General features: G+C 45.7%; 1 protein-coding gene across 1 annotated transcript in view; it reads right to left on the reverse strand.

Moving 5' to 3' along the window:
• The window catches only part of ARHGEF12 (Rho guanine nucleotide exchange factor 12), a 67,360-nt gene that overhangs the window by 29,456 nt on the left and 21,846 nt on the right, over nucleotides 1–16,058 (reverse strand). Inside the window, exons 2-4 of the mRNA XM_082297081.1 lie at nucleotides 6,932–6,955; nucleotides 6,122–6,210; nucleotides 4,607–4,663 (exon numbers count right to left, since the gene is read on the reverse strand). Coding sequence (XP_082153207.1) covers nucleotides 4,607–4,663; nucleotides 6,122–6,210; nucleotides 6,932–6,955 — 170 coding nt within the window. The remainder of the gene's footprint in view (nucleotides 1–4,606; nucleotides 4,664–6,121; nucleotides 6,211–6,931; nucleotides 6,956–16,058) is intronic.

A 16,058-nucleotide genomic window follows, 5' to 3' on the forward strand; every position in this document is an offset into this window, starting at 1 on the left:
TCAGTCCTGTTCTCCTCCAGTGTGGCACAGATGAAAATGGGTGTGGGAGCAGTGGAAAAAGTATTCCAGGCCTTCTGCAGCACCGTCACATCCCAGTAATTCCCCTCCTGCCAACAAAGCAGGGCAAAGCATGGGATACCTCGTGCTCTGCAGGGCTGGGGAATAGATGGAAAGGATCCCCCCACCTTTCCCCCCCCTCTGCACAGGGATGAGTGAAGGAACATGCCTCTCCCTCGTGCACCTCCCCTTCTTTTATATGACCAAGCTTCTTGAAGCCTCACTTCCCAAGAATGATGCCTGGGGCTGGGGTGTGGGAACTGGTGCTCTTTCAGAGAAACAGCTCCTTTCCAGCTCCCTGCCAGCCCCACAGGTTGGATGAGTAAGGCACTAAACTCAGCTTTTGACTCACGAGGACTGTCCTGGTTTAAAGACACAGGAGAGCCCTGAGTCTGCTCTGCCATCGGATTTCTTTTTCTCCAGAAGCAATAATCCTTGGATCTACTGATAAACTTCCTCCTTGGGTGAGCCAGATGCCAAAGCAGTGCCAGTGCAACATAAACTGACCTGGCAGAATATAATTTAATTTAATTCAAGTTTATTCAAGTTAAACTCTCACTCCACAAGGCTCAATTTCACCCAAGAATTTAAATTTAGAATGGAGAGACAGCTGAAATTAGGACAACTTGACCCGAAATTAGTCCATAATTGCTTTTTCCTGTACTTGTTTCCTTCAGATAAGGAGCAAACACTTAACCCTTCCCCTAATCCAATATAAAAGGCTGGAATGAGGCGTAGGAGATACCATGCATGACTGAGACACAATTTATAGTGATTTTAATGAAGTTATCTTAAAGTTTCTTGGAGATAAGTGTGACCTGCAGAACTAGATCAGCTCTGATAGCACTCCCTGCCTGAACCACCCTTCACGTGCTCTCTTCTACTTTGCTCACTTTCAAATATCTCACCGTGGTATTTCACTTTTTCCAGCTGAAACTTAGTAAGTATTACAAATTCAACAGAATTCATCACTGACAGTACTCAAAATCAAATCAATAATCATCTTAATTCTCATTTTTGCTTTCCCTTAACAGTATCTTCATGTTATGAAGCGAGTTATCACTTCACTGTGCTTTAAATCTCTGTGTCTTCAGTGGATTCATAAAATTCTGGAGGAAAACAATAATAAATCTTTCTCTTTTTTGACCCCATGGAGATGAAAACCGCCCCAAACTCACTGGTGTAGCCTCAAGCCAGGAGCACAACAAAGCAGCCAAAGGTGTGCTGGAGTTACAGAGGTTAAAATGAAAAGTGAAAGCAGAGAGAAGAATGAAAGCTGAGAGGAGTGGCTCCTCAATAGGTGGCACTCGTCCCTCTCCCTTCTCCAGCCCTGCTCCAAGAGCGCCTTTGGGATGGTGGAAGGGCAAAGCCTGGACTTCTCAAGGTCACTGACACCCCATGGCCAAAATAATTCTCTCCAACAGCCTGGCCAGACACATCTGGGCTGTCCAACAGCTGCTCTGGGAGATCGCCTTTATTTGTCTCCTCTGTACATCCTACTTGGAAGTTATTTAACAAAACAGGGAATTTCTTTAGCAACAAACAGGGCAGGGGGTTCACTCTAAAAACCTGACTGAGAAAATGGAGACACCAGGATGGATGGGGCTGGGAGCAACCTGGGCCAGTGGAAGGTGTCCCTGCCCGTGGAATGGTTGGAACAAGATCATTTTTAAGGACTCTTCCAACCCAAACCAGCTTGGGATTCCATGGGACATGAATTCCATCTCCCAAGTCTGCAGGACATGGCCTGGGAGCTGAGATTTGGGAACTAAAACCTCCCCTGGGGGCATGAGGCCACCATAGGAAAATGCAGCTTAATAGAGGGATTTGAAATGAATCATTCCATAAACAAAAAGCCAAACTCCTCAGGGTTTTGAGAGGGGACAAACGTTTCACTTCATTTGGGAAGCTTTCTGTCTATAAATTATTGTCAGAAATGCTGCTCCACAAAGAGAAATAGAACTTTTATGAAGGCAAATTTCTCTGAAAAAATGGTGGCCACAACATGAAAATGCAAAGCTGATTAAGAACTGCAAAAAAACCACCAAAACCCAGGGAGAATAAGTTTCAATTAAAAACCATCTCAAATCTCAAAACAAAATCCAAAAACTTATCACCAAGTTGGAGAAAACCTGTGAAAGAGTTTGTGTCAAGTCCAGGCTGATATTTAGGCCAGAAATTGATGACTGCTAAATAGAAAGATCTTTGGGGAGCAGCCAAGTTGTGAGGAAAGGGAAAGAGAAACTGATACCTCACCTACCACCTTGAAAGGTAATTTCAGTTTTAAGTTCATTTAAGAGATGAAAATTCTACTTTAAGAAAAAGATATTAAATACCATGAGAGATCATGGCACTAATTAGCAAATTACAGCATAACAAACTACACTCAAGTGTCTCTCCTGACCATCTCAATTTTGTTGAACAGATAAACATGCGAGGGCTGGGTTTAAGAATGAAAGTATCTCACTGAGAGCTTCATGTCACCATAAATTAACTTCTGTACATTAGAATAATTTCCCTCCCTGACCACTCTGCCCCTCCAAGCCACTCACACACTTGCAGAAATTCTGGCTCCTTAATTCAAAATCTCAAGAGGTGAGAACAAACACCCAGCAAAGCCACACCTCCTTTCCCTGTTGTCATTCCAGCCTTCCCCATTATTCCCTTTCCAGAGGCCAGCCACCATCCAGTCAGCAGCGAGGAAAATATCAGTACAGTATTTCTACTTGTAGGGTTTGGAATAGTTTGGTCCCTTCCAAAGCAAACAGCAGAGTTCCGCACACATTCCAGAGAAACCTGGGAAAAGCAGACAAAAGGCAGGGCAAGGCCCAACAGAGCTGAGGCTGCTGCAAAGGAAGGATGAGTGGAAGCTGCTCCCACGGATCCTGGACCCGGGGACAGCATCTGCAGGAAGCCTGGGGGAAGTCACAGCTTACGTCAGGAAGTTGTGCTTGGTTCTGGCACACACGGAAAGCCAGGCCACTGCCCGGGCTGGGCCAGAGGGATCACCACGGAGATGTTCCAGCAAAGGCAGCAAATGCTTCCTGTCATTAACCCACAGCACCTCCAGCACTTCACAGCACTGGGCAGAAGGGAGCCCAGGGTGGTTTGGTTATCCTGACTAACCTGGCAGGGGAGCAACAAGGCTTCAACAGCAGAAAATCATCCCCAAATCCCTGCTGTTCCAGCCCTTTCCCTGCTCATTCCCTGGGAGGGTGGCAGGAAGAATGACAAGCTGCAGCAAGCCAGCTCTCTCTGAGACAGGTTTCCATCAAGGCACCCTCCAAAGCTGTTTACAGCTCTGAAGGAACACTCTCACACCCTCAGGAACATGACTATCATGTTACTTTTCTTTTAAAAAAAAAAAAAAGTGTGTGATTCCAAATTCCAGGGGAAGTGAAGAGATCTCACAGAAAGAACAGGACACACCTCCCTGAACTGCACCAGCTTCTCCTAACATGCCTATGTTGGTTCAAACTCTTCAGGGTTGGTGTTGTTTGGTTAGTTTTTAGTGTTTCTTGCTCTGACAGCCTCATTTTGTATTCCAGAGGTGGGTTAAGAAGCTGGAGCACAGCCATGAACACCTGGCAGTTTATTCCAGTGGAATGATAAAAGCTGATGATTCTGGAAGAGTCACTGCATCCAAAATCCTACAGCAGCAGCAATTTTCTGAACAAATTAAAATCAGAAAGTGTCACAGACTGTTTTAAACATGAATTTAAAAAAAAAACCACCACCAAAACAAGAAAGGAAGAGAGCAACCCATGGCTGGAGTTAAGACATGCACACCTGGAAATAAGAAATGCAGCCAGATTCAGCCCAAGTCCAAGGGGCTGGAGATGCTGACAGGATCCAAAAAAACAACCTGTGAGAACTCATTCCCTTCTAAATTCTAAGGTATGAATGCAAATATCTGCAGAGACTGGAAATGGAATAAGTCATTACAGGATGGGGAGTGTCACGGCCCAAGACCGACACATCTGGGAAAGCTGAGGGAGCAAACAGGCCCCTCATGGGGAAGGGACAACGCCAGGATGTGTGGGGATATTCCCATCCCAAACTGGTTATGTGCCATTTATTCCAGCCTCCAAGCCCAGGAGTGCAGGGCCACTCACTCCCTCTGAGACAGAGAATGGGGAAATTCACATCCTTACATTCATTTAAATTATTTACAGATACATTTCTCCATTTCTGTTCAAAGGAACTGACAGAGACAACCTACAAATAATGCAGGAAGATGCATTTCTTGCTCCAACCTCCACGGTGAGAAGATGGCACAGACTTTCCTACAAGCACAAACACCTCGGCAGCTGTGCCCTCACTGCCAGGAGCACCCAGTGCCACCAGGAGGGCACTCCCAACTCTCCACAGGTGCCAGATCAAACCTTTTCCAGCCACTACCACGCTACAAGCTGAGAACTGAAGCAGGATTGAAGGGCAGTCCCTGCTGCAGAGCCAACCATGCGGATCAGGGAAGGGGGGAAAAGCCTGGGATGCACAGACAGGAAAAGCAGGAGCTGCCCAGGGGGAGGCTGCAGCTTTGGCTTACCATACGTCTCGGATCTACTCTCCTCAGAACTAGACTTTGTCTTCTTGGAGGAGCTATCTGCACGAGAGCAGGAGAAAAGGAGAGAGAGATATAGAAAATATGGAGACCAAACATGAGAAAAAAAAAACGAAAAAAAAAAAAAAAACCAAACTTCATGAAAAACACAGACTTGGATTTATTGGGTTAAATCGTGCAAAACACAAATAAGATGTGAACAAAACATAGGTGGAACACTTGGAATAAGGGGTGAATAATACACGGAGACACAGGTAACAGCACACAGAATCTGTTACAGGAGCTAGGACACAACCAAAGGAGCTCTCTGCAGTCACTACAGATAAAAAACCAGTCCAAGCACAGAGACTCTGGCAATGTTGCTCCCCAGAGTAAACAACCAGCACAGGCACAGCAGTTCAGCATCCTGAATTCACCCCTCGAAAAGAAAAGGATTTTCTGAAGGCTGCACTGCAGAGCTCCCCTATCAAATCCCAAGCCAGGTAACAGCTCTCAACATTGGAGTGACTTTCTGCAAATTAAGATTAGAGGATTCCTGAAGTTTGTTTCTGGAGAAACTAAATTCCTTCTACAAAACGAGTTCACAGCCTGAGACCTCCCCCGACCTGAAATGACTTTACATTACCTCTCCCAAATGGCAAACAAAAAAAAAGTGAGCACTAAATCAGGTTTTTTTTTTCCCTTACAGGATGTCTCTTTAACTGGCATTTAAAGCCCATTTTCATTTATTTTGTGCACACTAGAAGGACTCATGCAGCCAGTGGCAGAAACCATTACCAGGGTGGTTTATAAACATCAGCCTTGTGCACAAAAAACCCCACATCCTGCAAATTGTGCCACCCTTCCATTCACCTCCCCTGTGCTCCCCAAGCCCCAAGGAAAAGCCTGAATGCACAGACAGGAAAAATGCACCTTGCATGGGGCCAGGGGGCTCAGACAGGAGCAGGCATTTCATGACCAGGCACTGGGTGAGTGTTTCAGAGAGAATAAGAATCCTGTGTTCACCCTCATTTCCCTAATTGAACCTTTGGGAAGGCTAAATAAAAGCAGGATAGCAAATCCTTTAAAATGAGGTGTTCATCTTCAAATGTGTCACGTCGGGAAGCACAAAGTCACTCTGCAAGTGGCAGAGAGGGATCAAAATGCACCAAAGAGCAAAACAAACCTCCAAAAACTAAAAACCCCAACAGGGCAACCCAGCGCTGGCTGAGCCAACCACATCTCCAATTTCAGACTTCACTAAAGAACTCCTCACAGCTAATTACAGCCTTTGCCTCCTGACTTTTCCTGAAAGTGGAAGTTGTTATAATTATTTACTGATACACTAATCCAGGTTGATTATGAGGGTGTTAAAAATCAAGCCCACATTCATTTCAATGCCCGCATTGCCTCTGCAGAACAACACAGCTCTGAAAACCATATTTATGGCACATTAAAATCATTTTTATTCTGCTTCCCAGTGCTTTTGTTGGGGTTTTTTCTCGAATTTTAGGATTTTACCTGTGGGATCAAAGTCGTGGGTGCTGCTGCAGCGTTCAACCTTCTGCTTCTTGTCAGCTGGAGACTCTCTGCTCAGAATGCTGCCATGTCTGGGGCACAGAAAAGCACAAAATCCTCACTGCAGAGCCCACAGGAGCTGCCTGACTGCTCAGAAAAAACCTCACCCAGCTCTGCCTGCTCACCAGAAATTCAGATTGAAACGCAGGCATTGAGTTCGTTTAAAAAATTTATTCCCAGGCTGAATTCAAAGGGGAAAATGATCTCCCTTGCAATCTCTGGGAGCGTATCCAAGGTTCCAGGAACAGTCTTGGTAACCTCCAGAATTGGTAACAGCAAGTGCATTCTCTTTATCAGTCAGCATCAGCCCGTATTTTATTTTAAAAGCGAAATAAATTTAATGGAAAAAAACCCTCCTGAAATCTTAACTCTCCCAGCAAACTTGAAATATCTCAGCATGCCAAAATTAAAGATTCAGAATAGCCCCAGAAGGGAAGCACCTGTACATGATGTACCAACAGTGTCCCTTCCCTGACCATCTCAAATCTCAGGTAAGATGAGCCCCCAGCCATGTAACAGAATGCAAACATTCACCCTATGCCAAGGACACCACCAACAAATCTATTTTTGGCACCTTATCCCCATCTGGATATTGATTTCCTCACATCTGTAATGGGTACAAGCTGTGTTCGTGTATTTATATTTTTTTATAAACTTTTAAAAGCATTCCCCCTGCAAAAAAGCTGCAGCATCATTGACAATAAAAAAAAATACATAATTTACAACAAAAAAACCCAATTTTCAGGAACTCACCTCGAAGGTTTTTTGAGAGGAAACCTGAAAAGAAAAAAGAACAGAAGTTTAATGTATGTTTTTCAGTATTAGGTTTGATATCACCATTAATGCTTAAATACCAACAGTTATTTTACACTTCTGTGATACCTTCACAATCTCTATTTTCATGGAACTCCATGAACTTGCCATCTTTGAGACAAGTGCAACAAAGTTGAAATTGTATTACCTATTCCAAGTAGCATTACACGTACAGGTAACAAAAGCAACAAAGCTGAAAGGAGAAAAAAGTCTATTTGTGTTTGTAACTGAGGAAAACGTGGGAATTACGAATCCAAGATTTTTTTTCCCTTCAATTACTGCCAGGACGAGGTGGTGCCATCCAGCTCGAGGCACCAAAACTTCTGCTCTCAAAAAACACAACTATTTCCTTCTCAGACTCACAAGTTCAGCTCCATTCCTACTCATTTTGTGTTTTAGATCCTTCAGCTGGAAGGCAAAACACACCTCTAGAGCTGTGCAAGGAAAGACCAGGTCACCTAAATCACTTTTTGTTCTAAATGAAGGCTCTGCAGGTGTTTTATAGCTGATAATTTCCCCCTCTATATACAACAGTCATTCTTAACGCATTTTCTCCTATTTATATACATTTTTCCAAGAAGTGCCAGGGCGAGGGATTAGAGGGAAGAAATTCAAGCTCACACAATTCTAACACCACAGACGTTACCAGGGCAATAAATGACCATTTCATAATTTCATTTGATGTTTTCAGTTTAAACAGACCAGTCTGGTAACGATCAACAGTCCCACGGGAAGTCTGGATTAGAAAAGGACAACACGAGAGGGACAAGGAGCAGCTCCAAAGTCAGGCTCAGCTCAAAGTTTGGAGCCAAGGGGGTTTGGAATCTTCTCCCAGGTAATGAGTGAAAGAACGTGAGGGAATGGCTCAGGCTGTACCAGGGGAGGGTTGGAGAGCAGGAGGAGTTTCTCCATGAAAAGGGTGGTCAGCCACGGGAAGGGGCTGCCCAGGGAGGTTTGGAGCCCCCATCCCTGGAGGTGTGCAGGGAACACGTGGATGTGGCGTTTCTGTGACTCTGAGCTCAGCCATGGCCCCATCCCAGAAACTGGTCCAGCACACAGAACCAAACCATTCTCCCAGAGCTTTCCATCCAAGATTCCTTGTGGCACCACAAAACTGCCCCAAATGCTCCTCTTGTCACCTACTCCCCTCTTCTTTCCTCGATAACTCCACCTCAAGCGGCCCAGGCAGGAAAAGCCCAGTCCTAAAGCTCCAGTAACTCCCTCCCCATTACCTGAAAACCATAACTAGCTGCACAGAGCCAGCCTAATGCCTCTCTTGGAGCACGAGCTGTGCCATCGAGTGTGGATACACCCAAAACTGGCCAGCTCCCACATGCCAATCCCCTGTGCAAACATGCACTAATATGGAACTCTGAACGAGCATCTGATGACACACTAGGCAAGGGAAATTAAAATGTTGTCTGCCTGTTCCTGAAAATAATTATACACAGCAAGACACTTGCCATCTTTCAGATAACAGCATCGAATTTAGCTGAACTGCAACAGCAGCTTCCAAACTAAGGGGGTAGATAGGGCCCTGTGATTGCATAAAGAGCAGAAAGTTAATTCAGTGAAGGCAAGAGGTGGCAGTCCTCTTTCTTCCAGCCCCCAAGAGCTCTGTTTTAATCTGAGAGGTCTGAGAAATCCACTCTGATTCAAGTAAGAAACATCCCCTCCTCGTTCAGCTCTACCTGCAAAGCCACATCTCTTCAGCATCCCATCCTCCCACTTAGACATTTCAGCCAGTGACGGAGGACTTGGTGCAGGACAGACAGCTTGAATCCCAAAGCAAAGCAAACAAAAGTCATCTCAGGCCAATCTAACCCTGCCTGAACCCTGAGCAGTCAACAGATGCAGCAGCAATCAAGTGTTTCACTGAAAAGCAGAAAACAAGAAAAAAAAAAGGAAGCCAGGGAAAGACAGGAAAAGATGCTTAGGATGAATTACACCCCATTTTATTATCTGATGCATTTGAACTTTTGAGCCGCATAAAAAGCCCTACCACCACTGATAAGTATTTTAATGAAGCATTTCAGTGACAAACTTAATCCTATAGAGGTTCTTATCAGCAGCCAGAACTGCAGGCTCTGCTCCTGCAGCAACAGGCAGAGTTTGTGGACAACACAAAGTGAGCTCACTGTTGTATCTTTTGGGCTGGTTCAGAGCTCTTTATTATCTCTGAAACACAAACGTCCTATTTTCCAGGTCCAGAAGCTGTGTAAAACTTTTCTGCTTATTATACCTAGGCTGGTGATTAATTATTTAGGAAGGAACTTTAAAGTTTTTGTAAATAAAGCAGCACTGAAATCACTGGAATTTTTTCAGTGCTTTGACGTTACCGGTGAATTTCAAGTTCCTGTGGGGTGGGAGCCAAAATCCCCTTGTTCCCAATCCATAGCTGTGCTCACAGCTGGATGGTACAAAGGGTCAGGATCCAGCTGGCTCTGGAGAATTCTCCTCCCTGGGAAGAGACCCCAGCCCAGGGCTGTGTCCCCCATCCCATGCAGCTGTGCCGGGAGCAGTTCTGGGAAGCGCCGGAGCCCCTTGGCCACCTGCCAGCATCCCGAGTTTCCTTCTTTTCCCAAGAAGCAGGGAAGGAGGCAGGGACACGGTGGGAGCAGGGGAGGAGGCAGCAGGGCACCCCAGCAAAGCCTCTGCGTGCTGCACATCCACCACTCCACACCCTCTCCTGCCTTTCCTTTGCTTCACAGGGACTCCCTAAAATCAACGGAGTAAGAAAGGGACGGGCTTTGTCCAGCCAGGCTGAAGGTGAAGCTCTCCAGCCCCTCCAAAAAAACCTCCCCTCCTGGATCTGCAATCATTCCTGGGCACCGAGTTATGAAATCACAGAAATCTGAGGTGGAAGAGTCAGCTGGGCTGAGGCTACACCACCGACCCTTGCTGGGAGCATGCAGTACCACATTCTGCCTCTTCTCCCAGCTCCCTGCCTGAACACCACCTGGAGAACATGCCTCATTTCCCAAACGCTGTGTCACTACAGCAGGAAGCAGAGCAAAAAGTGGATAAAATCCCATCAAAGATCACAGAGGAGCTCCCGTGAGTTTATCTGTGTTTCAGGGCAACTGATCTTCACTTGCAAATATTCTTACATTTGAAAGCAGCCCTGAAAATCCCCTCCCCGTGTTACGGCACCCAGCACAACATAATTCAAATTAAAATGTATTTCACCTCCTACTGTAAACAGCAGCAAGAAGGCAGAGCAGGGTGTGGTGAACAGCTGGAGCCTTAATTCCAAATGGAGCTGGCAAGTTTAGGCTCCACGATAAAAACCCTGTAGACATTTTGTCTGATAACTGATGAACATCAGCACATTTTCAAACGAGTTGTTCCACTCTCCCAAATACCAGCACCAATTAAAAGCCAAGTCAGATTTTGTTTTTAAAATGCTGGGTCCGAATAATTTAAAAGTCATTTAAATGCATCGAATTACGAAAAGTGTGTCTTCTTAGTCATGCTGCACTAGGAAAATCTAAGTGAGGAAAATACACCTACCAATAGTTACACCGCAGATTAAACATTACATTTCAGGTTAGCTCACACATAAGCACCACCAGAGCCTAATAACCACCTCGAAGCCAGGCAGAAAAAGGTAATTTTAAGACTTAACGTGTCAAAAAACACGAGAGCAGGAAGGATTCCCGGCTTCCAGCAGTACAAAGCATTCCATTCTAGCCCGGGAGGTTGAAAATATAGCTGACCATAAATAGCACAGCATCCAGATAACCATGTGGGGGTTTTTTTCCTCCCTTACTAAAATATTACCAGAATTCAAGTATCTGTTATCTCAAAAGCTGATCAAAGAGAAAAATATTTAGATTCAGACAAGGGCCTCAACCTTGGAAATATTTATTCATGTGCCTAACTTTAGTTCCAGGACTGCTCACATGCCTGAAATGAAGCTTGTGTGTGTTTGCACCATGCAAGGAGAAATTACTCCAACTTGTGCCCAGATGAGTAAGAAATGTTGTGAAACCCATGCAGGAGAGAACAGCCAAAAACTGCTTGCTTGACAGAACTCATCTTTAATTAGGAGATGAACAGTTGCAATAGAAGCTGCTTCAGTGCTTTATTAGTTTCATTTAAAGAAGATGTTGCTTGTTGCAGAAAAACCCTCGGAATGAATTCTAACTCTGAAAGAAAAGCAGCAAGCACAGCTGATCATGCCAAATTCAGGAGAGAGGAGAAATACTCCAGGGTTGATCATTTTCATTGTCTTTTTCATACATTTAGAAAGAGAAGAGGGAAACCAGAGGTTAACTCCAAGGCCCCCCAATAAAAACCCTAAACTATGGCTTTTTAAAATCTCATCCTAATTCAGGAGGTTTCCACCAAGCCACGAGTCACTGAGAAGCCTCTGGCCAGCACCAGCTCCACAGATTTTGGTGAAAAGTGAATTTAGCTCACTTAAAATTCCAAAAAGGTTTGGGTTGGAAGGACCTTTGAGCTCATCCTGCCATGGGCAGGGACACCTTCCACTATCCCAGGTTGCTCCAAACCCCATCCAACCTGGCCTTGGACACTCCCAGGGATGGGTGTTCAAGATTTCGGAAAGGCTGAGCTGGATTGTGCTCTCCTTTCGTTCATACATCCCCAAACAGATGCTGAAAAAACCGAAGTCTGTTCCTGGGTGTCAGGTAAAAATCACTGAACAGTTCCAGGACTATTCCTAGTGCATCCAGCTCCTTTAATACCTATTAAACTTCATTTTCAACACCCTGACTGGACCTCACCGACAGCACTCAGAGAAATGCTTCATTTTCTATCTAAATCTAGGAGGTTTAAAGTGCCCTGAAAGCACAGTAAGCATTGTCATAAATGCTATTCTGCAGATAATTCCCAGAATTTCACCTTGGAAGAGACAGAATGAAAGAAAAACACGGCAGGGAGTTTGTTTTCCAGGGTTGCAGAGGCACAGATCCACCAGAGCAGGTTCTTAAAAGCCCTGACAAAGGCATTAGGGGAGAGTGCTGACACGAAGCGGCACCCGCACGACCTTTCCACAGAGCTAAAGGCAGTTTTGTGTCCCAGGAAAAGGGCACAGGGCAGTGGGAGAGCCAAAGGAGCTGAGGAGATAACAACTGACAGGCAGATCCAGGGAAAACACGGATGCAGCAAGCGGGCAACTTTTGGCAAGCAGGAGAAAACGCAGCCACCAACTGCAGCTGGAAGCACACCAGGCAGTCTGGGACAGCCCTGATCCAACACATCCAGTCCATTCACCTCGGCATTAACCCACGGAAAGAGCAGCTTTCTGCTGGGTCATCTTTTCCATGGATCAAAGTACAGAAGCTCAGGAAACCACCGCGGTTTTTTCCTAAATAAAAAACCCCCAAAACCACTGCATACCGATGTCAACAGATTGGACCCACGGAGCAGGGGAACAGGGATCCAAATGGGGAGGATTCCTGGGAACTGTCAGAGCCTATGGATGGATCTCAGGGACTTATGCAAGGAGGCAGAAGGGAGGGAGGCACTGCAAGCTCCATGTTATTTTTGTGGGAGTCCGAGGCAGGCAGCACAGCTGACGCAGTGACTCATGGAGGAATCCTTCCTGGCATTATTAACCTTGCCCTGCTGACAGCTCCGTGAACAGGCATCACTGCCTCTGGAGAAGGAACACGGGAAATTTAGGGAAGTGACCAGAGAGCCCACAGAGCCAGTATCTTCTGTGTCAAACCCCCCTGAACATCTCCAGCAGCCTCAGTGTTGCATTTGCCTTAATAAAGCATCAGGAAATGCCTCCCATTCAATATTATATCATTTTTCAAGCCACTAATATCTCTATCCATAACCAGAATATGCCATTCAATTTTCCTTTCAGGAGAGAAAGTGCAGAGTAGCCAACAGAGCCCATCAGCATATTTCCTGATGGATCAGGATATGGATCGATGCAAGGGACTGGTGCTATGGCAACCAACATGCTGAGCAAAACACTTAAAACTAGGTTAAGATGAATTTGATAAAAATCCAAGTCTGGAAGGCTGGCAAGTTCCATCTGTAAGATGGGGAGGGTCAGGGCTCCAAGAGGAAGGTATTTCTACAGAAAAAGAGAATTCCACTTGTGCCTTGCCTTCACAGGATGCTTCCTCATTGAGCTTTAAAAAGTTAAATACCTATATACAGATTTCTTTCTCATTCTTGTGGTTGGCTCTGGGTGAGGGCTTCATCAAGAGGGGTGAAGAGAAGGTGGCGGCATGAGAAGGGAGCAAGAAAAGAGGAAAAAAAAAACCCCAGCTTAAATTATGAAAGAAAAGCAGAATGCAAAGATAAATCTGCTCCATAAAACAAACAGCAAGAATTTGGAGATTTGCCTCCACACATGGAATTTCCTGATGATACAGGAATGTATCATCATAGTATGTCCTGTAAAAATGACAAGCAGGGTACTCTGAGGTTACTACAGCCAGCTGTAGCTCTTTCCTCAGTGTCCTTCCCCGTAAAACCCTGAGATGGGAAGGGTTTCAGTCTCTCCGTGAACAGCACCATTCGGAAAAGGGAGAAGAAAAGCATCTCCAGAGACGTTTCATCCACAGTTCAGTCATTCAGCCCCAGCCCAAGCAAGTGCCTCAGCTATTTTCCATGACACAAGCACTTGGATTTTTCCAAGAGCTGATGTCAGGGCTTTTCATGGAGAAAGAGCTGCATTTACTGGGCAGGCAAGGAAGGAGGGCTTCCCCAGCAGCTATTCTCAATGTGGCCTTTGTGCTGCTCTGCTGCTCAGGCCAGGACCCTGCAAGAACTTTTAGTCCCCGCAGAAACTCTCCAAAGGGGAGGGGACAGAGACATTTTCAGCAGCCAGTGCTGTTCTTCCACTCCTGACTGACTTCCAAGGCTCAGCTTCCAAGCAGCAGCTTTCCCTCTCCAGGCCCTGAAGTTGTCACACAAGGCCATTTATTGTTTAATAGCCCTACAAGAGGGTGGAAGCAGCCAAACAAATGAAAACTGGGGAGGGGGCTCTGGAGGGAACATAAATAAACCAGGTTGCTCATGTTTCCTTAATGCTGCCTTTAGATTCAGCCTAAAAGCAAGATTTGAGTAACAGGGATGAGGTTTGGCCACTGAATGTAGCTCAGAGCAAGCACAAACCCCGCTCAGAAATTGGTGGGGAACAGAGGTTGCCAAATCCCAGGCGATTTCCTACTGGTTTGCCAACGTGACTGGTTACAAATTACTGAATCTCTCCATTTTCACCTCTGGGAAAGAAAAATTGACAGCTTTGAAATGGAAAAAAAAATTAAACACCACAAATGCTGGAAGAGGCCAAGTGCTTTTCTAAAAAGAGTTCCAGAAAATGTTATCATCCCAAAAATTTACACAGAACGAGCGCCCAGCAGACAAGAAACATTCACAGTTTGTTCCTCTGCAACCTTTTACTGCATGACCCATTTAACACAAGTGGCCAGGTACAGGAGAAAGGTCAAGCTTGTGACTTCAAAAGTTATGAGTTTTCTCACTCATTTATTTATTTTGAAGTAGGTCATAGACAAATATTCCCAAGTCTTGAGAGCTCAAGCTTCCCTGAAGCAAGAAAAAGCTGAAATATGCAGTTTGGCCATACTAGAAGAGCCCCAGAATATCCCATTTTTTCCGTATTTTCACATCATCTTTGCATCCTGAGCTCCAGCTGTTTGGAAGAAGGGAAGGAAGAGGGGTAGAGCACGTTTGTTGTGATTCATTCCACCAGCTTTCACTTCTGAAAAGTCCTTTTAAACCCCTTTGCCCACAGCCTGAAAGAATCAAATCAAGCACCAGGGTTTCTTGCGCAGACAGGGCGTGGAGTCCAAATTAACCTGCCCTCCCTAAACTGCAGCTAATTACGGGGAAATGAAATGTTTGCTTTGCTTGCCAATAATTGCAATGCGGAGCTGGCTCGGTGGCAGCAGCACCGCTCCTCCTCCACAGCGTCTGCAACAGCTTTCCAGTGAAATGCCCCCCAAAAAAAAAAAAAATCAAAGGAACAAGACAATTTTCTTTTCCTAAGCAGACCAGAGAGACCCACAGCTGTGGAGTGCCACGGGATTTGCTTTCACCTGGCACACGTACCCCCAGCACTGGCATCACTCGTGCTGCCCCAGCACGGGGAGCAGTTGGTGCATTTCATTAGGCACCAAGCCTAGTTCCTTATTAATGCCATACCCAGCTTGTGGTTGTTATGAACCAGCAACGAGCCTGGTGTGGAAACAGTCCTTAAAAACAGCAAAAGACAGCAACTAGAAAGGGAGGAGAGGAAAAAAAAAAAAAACCACCAACCCCAACACACAGTGCACGTAATACAACTGGAAATGTAGCTTTCAACGCAGTGTAACGCTGCCTCCAATTAGGCAGCTTTAAGTTTTGCAAATATATGTACAAGGTTCAGAGGCACAGAGGAGTATTTGGCCCAGAGTTCACATTTCTGGGGAGTGAGTACACTTGCCTGGCACAGGAACACCACACCTCCACGGCCTGGGACTACTGAGAGCGTACTAAAGAACCTGCAATAAGACATTTATTATTCCTCCCGTGTGTCTTTCTAAAAAGATGTTTTAAAGAAAAGACAAGGCTGAGTTGTTGCTGTGCTCCTCAGCATTACGAGCTTTGCCCGGTTTAATGTGTCACTGGCTGGGAGAATTGGGATTGTTCAGCCCGGAGAAGAAAAGGCTTTGGGGTGACCTCATTGTGGCCTTCCAGGACCTGCAGGGAAGATGGAGAGAGAATTTCTACAAGGGCTTTGAGTGACAGGACAAGGGGGAATGGCTTCAAACTGACAGAAAGTGGGGTTAGATGGGATATTGGGAAGGAATTGTTCCCTGTGAGGGTGGTGACGCCCTGGCACAGGGTGCCCAGAGCAGCTGGGGCTGCCCCTGGATCCCTGGCAGTGTCCAAGGCCAGGATGGACGGGGATTGGACCAGCCTGGGATAGTGGGAGGTGTCCCTGCCCACGGAGCTGGATAATCTTTAACGTCCCTTCCAAGCCAAACCATCCTGGGATCCTGTGGTTTACCTGACACAGATGTCACTACAACCTGACAACATCAGCAGAAGCACAGGAGCTCAGCAGCACCTT

This window comes from Coloeus monedula (assembly GCF_965178545.1).
Source record: "Coloeus monedula genome assembly, chromosome: 25".
In the NCBI taxonomy this organism is placed as follows: Eukaryota; Metazoa; Chordata; class Aves; order Passeriformes; family Corvidae; genus Coloeus; species Coloeus monedula.